Source organism: Coccomyxa subellipsoidea, assembly GCF_000258705.1.
Source record: "Coccomyxa subellipsoidea C-169, whole genome shotgun sequence".
Classification (NCBI taxonomy): domain Eukaryota; kingdom Viridiplantae; phylum Chlorophyta; class Trebouxiophyceae; family Coccomyxaceae; genus Coccomyxa; species Coccomyxa subellipsoidea.
The window spans coordinates 606,296-615,551 of NW_005178019.1; the positions used below are offsets into that span (position 1 = coordinate 606,296).

General features: G+C 50.2%; 4 protein-coding genes across 4 annotated transcripts; 3 read left to right on the forward strand and 1 right to left on the reverse strand.

Annotated features, from left to right (window-relative positions):
* The first annotated feature begins 210 nt into the window (after positions 1 to 210).
* COCSUDRAFT_54965 (hypothetical protein) lies at positions 211 to 2,782 on the forward strand. Its single transcript, XM_005642885.1, has 5 exons — positions 211 to 376; positions 671 to 989; positions 1,134 to 1,278; positions 1,531 to 1,730; positions 2,079 to 2,782. The coding sequence occupies exons 2-5, from the start codon at positions 717 to 719 to the stop codon at positions 2,307 to 2,309; spliced, it is 849 nt and encodes a 282-aa protein (XP_005642942.1). The 5' UTR covers positions 211 to 376; positions 671 to 716; the 3' UTR covers positions 2,310 to 2,782.
* Positions 2,783 to 2,998: 216 nt separating this feature from the next.
* Positions 2,999 to 4,557, reverse strand: COCSUDRAFT_68325 (hypothetical protein). Its single transcript, XM_005642886.1, has 2 exons — positions 4,498 to 4,557; positions 2,999 to 4,252 (listed from the first exon to the last, which is right to left on the reverse strand). The coding sequence occupies exons 1-2, from the start codon at positions 4,501 to 4,503 to the stop codon at positions 4,052 to 4,054; spliced, it is 207 nt and encodes a 68-aa protein (XP_005642943.1). The 5' UTR covers positions 4,504 to 4,557; the 3' UTR covers positions 2,999 to 4,051.
* A 1,009-nt stretch (positions 4,558 to 5,566) lies between these two features.
* On the forward strand, positions 5,567 to 7,232 carry COCSUDRAFT_68326 (hypothetical protein; the record flags this gene model as incomplete). The annotated part of the gene is made up of 5 exons (XM_005642887.1): positions 5,567 to 5,572; positions 5,753 to 5,923; positions 6,108 to 6,192; positions 6,402 to 6,475; positions 6,905 to 7,232. 5 exons carry the CDS (start codon positions 5,567 to 5,569, stop codon positions 6,995 to 6,997), a joined length of 429 nt encoding a protein of 142 aa, XP_005642944.1. The 3' UTR covers positions 6,998 to 7,232.
* A 131-nt stretch (positions 7,233 to 7,363) lies between these two features.
* Positions 7,364 to 8,905, forward strand: COCSUDRAFT_34560 (hypothetical protein). Its single transcript, XM_005642888.1, has one exon. The coding sequence runs from the start codon at positions 8,519 to 8,521 to the stop codon at positions 8,807 to 8,809; it is 291 nt and encodes a 96-aa protein (XP_005642945.1). The 5' UTR covers positions 7,364 to 8,518; the 3' UTR covers positions 8,810 to 8,905.
* The last annotated feature ends 351 nt before the right edge of the window (positions 8,906 to 9,256 follow it).

Here is a 9,256-nt window from a genome sequence, read left to right on the forward strand (position 1 = left end):
GCTAGATCACACTCAGGCACCCTGGACTACTGACTGGTGAATTGCTTCGCTCTCTGCACGGGGCATTATCGCCCTCTGGCAATTATGTTCATCTGCATGCCTTTCAAGTTGCTGCTCAAATCACGGTCAGGAACGCCATCTGGTTTGTAGCTTCCGGGTGAGCTGCGCCATCCTGACGCATCGATCTATAAAAAATCGTAGAATATTTAGACACTGGGTTCTCGAAAGCAGGCTTTGAGCATCCAAAGACACTAAGATACGAGTTCCTCTTTCATCTGAGCTTCGCTGTGATCCATTACTACCTGCTTGAAGCTAGTGCAGATCAGTGGACATCACTGCGGAACTTCAAAACCGGCGCCTGATTATTTGGCCCCAGGTAACAAAATAAAATCGGTTCTTTGTGACAAAGTGACTTCTAGATTGTGCTGTATGAGAGCATCATCAGTAAAGCGGCCCAGATTGACTTGGGTCGGCACCTCTTGCCAGAAGAACTGGGTCAGAGATCAGAAGGGTCGTGGGCGCGAAACTGTCTTGATTATCCATTTTTTTCTACTCTCACGCCACTTTGAACATATCTACAACGACAGCGCAACCTTTATTGCAGTAGAAGGGCCTATCGACCTATCGAGTAACCTTGTATCCATCTTCAGGGCTGCTGCTGTCTGTGTAGGTGGTTCCACGCACATTAATACAATTAGACCATAACACTGTTGGATATGATGGTCTTAAGGCTTTCCATGGGCTTCGCCGCCTGTGTAGCCGTCTTATTTGCCGGCACAGCTGTCGCCCAAACGGACAACGACATCCTGAATTTCGCCCTGAATTTGGAGTGCCTGGAGGCTGAGTACTACTCTAACGCCGTCTATGGATATGGTCTGAATAGTAGTACCTTGGGGAGTGGTCCGGGATCAGTCGGAGGGCTTAAGGCCAACCTGAGCCCAGACTTGCTCAAGATAGCAACTGAGCTTGCTGACGATGAAATCAACCATGTGAGCTCCTGATGTTGTCTTAAACTCGACTGTGACTCGTTGAACGTTTCCTGAAGTGCAGGAGCATATTGTGCCAGGAAAGCTGGAATGTGGTTGACCCCATGTGCATGAAACGTGCTTTACTCGACATAATTCTGTGTGCAGGTAACTGACCTTCGGGAGTTGCTGGGCAATGACGCGGTACCCTGCCCAAAAATGGATATCGGCGTTTCCTTCACCAGCCTAGGCAAAGCTGCGCTTAACGTTGACGGCTTCTTCCCCTACAACAGTGACATCAATTTCCTCTTAGGTGCACCTGCATGCCACTCATGCATGCAATGCTGCACATTGGCCTAACAAAAGTTTTATTACCCCTTTGGGAACTGCCTGATATATCAGCTCGATTTAAAAGAGTGTGGTTTGAATATGAACTTTCGGCCCATTTGCAGATAAGCTGGGAATGCAGGCGCAGTACTGAGCTAATTAGCTGAGAGGAATCACAGCATGCATGCTGTGCTAGCACATTGTGGCTTGCTCACTCTGCTGCTGTGTGACATGGCAGGTGCTTTTTTGTTTGAGGACGTTGGAGTCACTGCATTCCATGGCGCAACTCCCCTGCTGGTTTCAAAGTCAGTGCTCAACACGATTGCTGGCATTGCCCCTGTGGAGGCATACCATGCAGCCATTCTGCGGACCCTGCTGTACCAGAAGGGCTCCGACATGGTCACTCCCTATAACATCCGCGTGTGGGACTTTGTCCAGGTCAGTCATGTCCCTCGCCGCCCTGGCATTGATCACCTGATGTCCTTGCAGTCAACTGGTAAAGAAACGCTGACTCTCAAGCTTGCCAGCACGTGCTTTGAAAGCCAGGAAGTCGCGAGTGCAAGCCTGCAGCTTTGGTCCAATGCTTTGGCGCTGCTTCTACGACAGGGCTGCCTCAGCCTGCCTGCCTGCCTTGACCCCACAGACAGGGGTTGACTCCACATTACCAAGCTTAATTAGCTCAGTACTGCGCCTGCATTCCCAGCTTATCTGCTACTGGGCCAAAAGTTCATTTTCAAGCCACACAAAGGTCATGCATCTGAGCAGCGCAACTTCTGCCCTGTGCAGGGGTTCTCCAACCTGCGCGGCAAGGCCGGTAACGGCAAGGACCAGGGAATTGTGGTTCCTCCGGCCGACGGCCGAACCACAGCATACCCCTTTGCAAACCTGGTACCCCAAGATGGCCAGGGACTGGCATTCTCTCGCACACCGTATGAGGTGCTGGCGATTGTGTATGGAGGGAACGCCACGCAGCCCGGCACTTTCTACCCCCAAGGCATGAACGGGTACTTCAAGTAGAAGTGAAAGGGATAAGCGCAGCAATGGAGGCAAGGGGCATGAATGGGTACTTCAATTTGAGGGGACAAGTGCAGCAATTGAGGCATCGAAAGTGAACCCATGAGGTACTGATAGACGACAACGTTCTGATTTTGATTTGAATTCAAAGATGATAAGCAGGTATCGGGCAGTGAATTTCCTCCTGCGGCTTGATCAAGCACAAGGTTGTGTGAGTGCTGCAAGCTTGATGACATAATTATGCGTTTGAAAATAGAATTTGAGTTGAGCATCCGCACTCACCATCCTTCAGCAAGACTCTTTGATTGCCTGAAAGAATGTTGCTGAGCACAATACCCATTATGTATTTTAATTGTGCCATCTGACAGCGTGGCAGATGGCACCTAATCTGGCACAACCAAGTGAAGGCAGATGGGGTGACAGTTGATGACTCATCGGAGGTACTGGTGCTGTCTGCAGATCTGACACTTGCATTTGAATCCAAACAATCACAGCAGAACCCCTGGAGCTTGAAAGCAGTCCAGCAATAGCGTGAAACATCCTCCCATAGCAGAATGGAAATAACATGAGCATCTTTCCAAGTGGCTTTAAGCAAGTGGCAAGTTGCACACACCAGGCACCCTGAAAAGTCATGGGCATTCAGACTCAGCGGCAAGCAATCATAGCGCTTTGCTAGCAGCTGGCTCCCATTTGGGCTTTGCACTTATGTAACAATAGATTTACAAGCTTATGCACTGCCAAATGCAATTCTGGCACGACTCATTAAAATCAATGCCGCCCACCTAGCGGCAGGCCATTCAATGATTATAACAAGCAGGATTGAACCAGCCCTCCAAAACATGAGGAGTCAGATCGTTGCTGGGGGATTTTATCTCATCACACAGCCTATTCGAGACAATGGTGGTGCCAGCACATGCCTCAGCACATGGGTACAAGCCCCAAGAGTCGGCAATTCAAACTCAGATTCCAATATGAGCACATGCCGGCACATGCCGCCGCCTCAGCGGTAAATATCAGGCCCAGACACACCAGCAACCAGTGTTGCCTTAGCTGAACTTCACCACACACACAGGCGCAGGTGACTCACTCCTATCACAGGTGACTTAATCCGAGCAACTTGACAGAGGTGCCAATCGCATGTCTAGGAATCCTCAGTAATGCGCACCAATTGCTGTGCATTTGGGGGCAAGCAGCTTATGGTATGGATGCAATGCAGCAAATATACCATCAAGTTCAAGTAGACCTGCTGGACTCTGGCAAAAGCCCAGCCAGGACTCCAACGCACAGTCCGCTGACACGTCACACAAGGCAGCAGCGTGTGCCTTGAAACATCAATCACTGAGGAGGAATACTATGGCTTCAACAGCGAGCACGCTGGTTGGCAAGTGCAATGCACGCACACTCGCTACTATGTCTTTCTGTTTCTGACGCCTGCTGTCCATGAACTGCGGTGTTGTGCTCAGCAGACTACCAGTTGTTTCACCTCATGAGGATTCTGCTGTGCCATTGAAAATGTGTCAACCTAAAACCCTGAAAAGTGAGGCCAGGTGGCTGCTGAAAACCAGCAAGACATTTATGTGCTGATCCATGGACAGCACATCCATGCAGGCCCCCAGCTTAGGCAGGGAGACACGTCAGGCTATCAAATTTATTGCATGAAAGGGCGACCTCCCTCGCCTCTCCACGCAGGGATGACTAAAGGATAGTTTAACTTTTTGGCAACTGATGAAGGACGCCACAGCATGTCAGCAAATCTTTTGGCGCTTCTCTGGCTGGGCTGGGGAGTCTGCCGGCCGCCGCGCAGCCGCGCTGGCCGCCACCGCAGGGGGGACTGACGCCAGCGGTGGCTGTGGGACCTCCCCGCTGCTCAGCAGGGCCTCACTGTAGGACAGCGCTGCCTTCGTCTTGGCCAGCCTCTCTCGCAGCTGAGCGTTCTCCTGCAAGACCTGACGCAGCCCAGATCACAGCTGAGCATTTGTAGGAAGATGCCAACACAGCAATTGGTACACAAGGAGGAAGGAGTCTTGAATTGCGCTAGATTATGAGCCCTTGCAAAGCCGAAGAGGCAGCCAATCCATGGTAAGTGGTGGAACACTAAAGAACCTGAAGAAGTTGGCAGAGTGCAGAAGATACACCCCAGTAGAAGAATCACATTCTGATGCTAAGCGACATTGTTGGGGAGCAGCAGTACCTGCATTAGTGTCTTCTTTGCCCACCAGGTGTCAGCATCCTCTATTAAAGTCGGCTGTGCAAAAATTGTTTCTGTGGCCATTGCAAGGCTTCTTCAAGCACTTGTTTGTCTTCGGTCTGGATCCGCAACCTGCGGTTAATCACAATGTGAAGTTAGTTTGCTACGTGTTGGATATCCGAGACCTTCTACGATCGCGGATTACGTCTAATTTGTGGGATTCTCACCTTGCCTTACATTTACAGAAGAAGGTGGCGGGCACAGGTTACATATTCTCGGAATAATTTATGCTGAATAAAGGCGTCTTACAGTGAGATTTACGCGAAATTGCACCGATGGGTGGGCGATAAAAGCATCGCTTTGGAACACAGCCTGTGAGCGGCAATTCTACCCTATCCTAAACGCGAAGCCTATGACCGCTTAGGCTCTTCTGTTAGGTGTGATCGGGGCTCACAATTGTTAATTGCAACTTGCAGCACCAGAGTAGGACTGCTGTGGCACAGGCTTTGCACTGGGCGCCAAGAAACCACGGTCCCGCTCCTGATCGAACTGGGGTCAGGGCAACGTCTGCACGTGCGATTGATATGCTTGCACGTGTCAACATTGCACCTAATTCAACCTTTTTTTGTTGCTCCCTGAATTGCATTCACCGCAAAAAACATCCATATTAAGACTTGCTCGATGTTGGAAGCCACTATCCCAGCAATAGCTTGCCATGCACTACATCATCATGCATGTGCCATGGGATGAAAATACATCGGATCTCCCATCCTGGGCAAATTTGCTGACTGATTCAACCCTCTCTTCTCCCAACAAGTACGACGAATATTATGCATTAATACAGCGCGCTGATGGATGGAAATCGTCGATATATTTGGCTCCAACGTGAATCATCCAATCCTGAATGTGACCCCACAATCGGTTTGAGAGGGTTATAAGGTGAGGGTTTTGAGAGGGTTATGAGGTGTCGAGAAGGGGGTTTTTGTCCCGCCTGGAATTTCACAAGGCGGGCATTCCAGCTCGTGATGCCCAAGTCTCTCTGTAAGTCTTTCCAGTTCTGCAGCACTCCAAAATGGCTGTCTCTAATTACTATGGGCCACTTTACCCAAAATCTGCCCTACATCAATTCTATCAGAAACACTCCGAAGCCGGCATCCCTATCTTCTCTATAGAGAGCGGGCCCCGACCACCCGCACTGCCCAGTTTCACATGCACTCTGACGATCCCAGCCGTACATACTCCCCTGGGTGGCTTTGAGGAGACGACGTTCACAGCGTGGTCCCGATCGAAAAAGTCCGCCGAACACGCTGCTGCGGAGAAGGCACTGGCAATCCTCGTCTCCAAGGGCGTACTGAAGGCATCGCCTCCTCCCAATGGAGCCGATGTGACTGCAAGACCCGGCAAGGCGATCGACTTCACCATGCGAGAGGTGCGGCGATCGCCTGCCATGCCCAATCAGCATTAGTTCACAGTGTCCAGCACATTCGTGCGCGCCTGGCAGAACATATTGCTCGCACATTATCACCCACTTTATCTGCCCGGTTCTTCTTGATATTCAGTATCGGCGGGAATTTATCAAAGACTCAGGCTCGATCAATTGGTGGCTCGAACAGGTGAACTTCACGCCGGATCGCTTGCGCACCCTGTGCTCTGCGGCAAGTTTTGGGAACAAATCTGTAGTGATCTCCGACACTTCAGGTGAGGCATCATTCTCAAAGCCTACTCTAACTCTGACCTTGGCTGACCTTCATGCCCTGCCCAAGCCGTGCAAATTCAATGTCCGCTTTCAGGGAGCATGTCCACAGGCCTAATAGAGCTCGCTATGTAACCAAGCTCTATGTTGTGGGATTTTCACCTATTCCTTTCCAGTGCAGCCCCTTCTCATACAGGGTCGCTTGCAGCTACAGGGGAAGAAACGGACTTGCCAGCAGTGAACGTGGACGCTCTCTCCAAGGAAGCATTGCTGCTGGAATTGAAGAAGGTAACTATGAGTAATTCTCCCAGCAAGTCATCCCCTCTTCACAGCATGCACCGCTCTTGATTGCAGACTGGCTCTGTGCAACGCCTTTCACCCATCTGCACCCCAGCATATTACCAGACCAGTTCTCAGGACCGTGCACTATCCGTGCTTTTACCTGCATCTCTTCCTGCGACTGGCCTGCATGCCTTATTGCCCACTATGCCGGCCGGGGCTGACTGGGCAATAAATGGCGCAGCAATGTTAGGAGAAAAGCTGTATGTAGTGTGGCCTCCCATTTGGCAATTATCGCCCCTTATCCTGCTGAACGGACCCACCATTTCTATCTGGAAAGTACCGTGTATACCAGTCAATGCAGAAGGCAGCAGCAAATTGTCTGTCAATCCTCTAGAAGGTGCTCTTAAAAAGCTGTGTGCATGTTGTGTGATGCAGGCCCAGCAGATGAACCAGCAGCTCAAGGCAGAGCTCTCCCTGGAGCAGCAGCGGCGGATGGCGGTTCTGACAGCCCTCATCCAGGCCAACTGAGGGCGCCCTTTTCGAATCCGCGTCGAGGCACTTCGAAAATAAATTCAGAAATGAAAAACGGCCAGGCCACGGGCACGAGCTGTACACTCCAGATCAGGGCGCGGGGCTTTGCCATAATCACAGCTCTGCTGCTGTGGTAATTTGCTGATCAAAATACATCAATGCGGCGCTGTCCTGTGCGCAGCACCTTGGCTCTGGCAAAGATTCAAGAGGCTCCGCACTTGCATGGCAGAGTAAAGAATGGCTTGTGGAAGAGCGTGTCAATTTAGTGTTTAGGGGAGAGGGAATGTTGCCGGTGTCATGTGCCGCGCAGGAGATGCAGCCAATACCTTTTTGTATCTTTCCTCCCCTTTGCAAAGGGACCTTGACCTGACTGATCTCCCGCTTGTGAAGCTCTCTGAAGCCAGAGAAAGGTGGAGAAGCAGCTGCTAACATGCTGAATCCCTGCGGAACAGAACAGTGGAGTTCAAGATCGTTTTGCAAAGGGCCTGCATGTTGTTTTTTTTCCACCTTTTAAATTAACATCTGGGAGGAGCACGCCTGTACAATGGCTGTCTTGCTTTGTGCTGGGTGGTTCCTTGTCAGGTTTGCCTTGCTGGCAGGCCTAGAAGATCTGTGCTGGGTATAAAATGAGCCACCCGGTGCCACATCCTTATCTGTTTTGCTCCTTGTCGTAGCATCTTGCTTTGCTGTTTTCTAAGCCGTGGGTGGAGTCAGGGAATATGCAGCAAGGACAATAGTGTTTTATCTGGGTTTGGGTGCTTTCTCCTGGGTGAGAAGGCTGGCACTGCAGATGCATGTGATTGCTGGAAACTGCTGTCACAGCATCTGTTGCTGCTGCGCATGAGCCACATTACTCGCGAATCGAGCCAGGAGTTGTGTGGACGATGAAATCACGATATTGGTAGATGAATAGTGGGGTGAGGGATCTTTCTGTCATATGAAGGGGTAGTTTTCAAATACCTGTTCTAGGCACACTGCTGCATGTTGAGGGGTTGTGTTGGGCCCAGATGGGATTATATCTACTATCATTGCATACTTTTCCTGCCAAGAGTTAACGTACGTCCTGCAGCCTTTAACTGCAGCTTAAAGGCTGGGGTGGAAGGCTGATTAAAGAAACTGGGGGGCCCAGATGGGATTGGCGACTCAATATCACAGAAAGCTGAAAAATGATTGCAAAATGGGCCTTTGCCCTGAGGCACCTTGTTTACAGCGCCCGAGAATGACACAGATGGATTGAAGGACTTGGGAATTTTGTATCTGATGGATCAGCGCTGAGCTGGAATTAGTACGAGTGGGGTTACTCGCTCTGTTGCAGCACAGCGCACTGGCTTGTACTTTTGTCGCTGTGTGAATATGTGCTTGAGCTAGCTTAGAAGACGAGGTTAAACTTGTCTCTCTTCCTTGCCATGCTTGCATTGGGTACCCTGATGCATGGTTTTGGTACTGCATGCCTGAAGGTTTTATTCAGGTTTGAAACGGGGGATTCCAGCTGAAGTCTGAAGCCTTGCATGGGTCAGAATGGCTGTGGTTCTCTTGAATCAGGCTCTTGAAAAAAGGAAACGATGGGCTAGGAATAAGGATGCATGCTTCATTGCTTTATCACTAAACTTAGTGACTTCATTTCTAAGTGCAGTAAATGATGGCCAGTACATTGTTGGGTCTGGCTGCGACTGGGCGCGCCAGTTAGAGGCCCCTAAAATTTTGCAGAATTGCAGAATGTGGCGATTGGAGACAACAGTGGACCAGAGTATGCAATATTGGTGTGTATTTATCCAAAATTACACTCTCTTGATTTGCCTGTGCATTTAAAGGGGGAGATGGTATAGCCAGAGAGTGGAGCTAGCTGCCTCGGCTTGTGGGGGTTCCAAATAACATTCTTTGTATTTTGTAAGGAGATTCTGCTGCTGTCTTTCAGCAATTCGGCAAATTTGACGCCAGCTGCTGCTGCTGTTGACAGCATGCATCGATTTGTAGGTTTGCCATCATCCATGACGATAACACGGCAGCATATGCATGCACTGCATGGCATGCTCTCAACTACAGTTGAGCTTGTCTGCGGCTCGAACCAACCCTTTGAAAGCTGCTCCTGCTGGCAATAGCATCATCATCATGATATGGATTTCAGCCGAGCATGACTGCACAGCTTGAAAAGTTGGCAGGTGATCTCCTCCCAGAGATACTGCCAACGTCATCTGCTACAAGCAGTGCTCAACCTTCTCTCAAAGCTCAAGCCATGATCATAGTGCACCAGTGGAT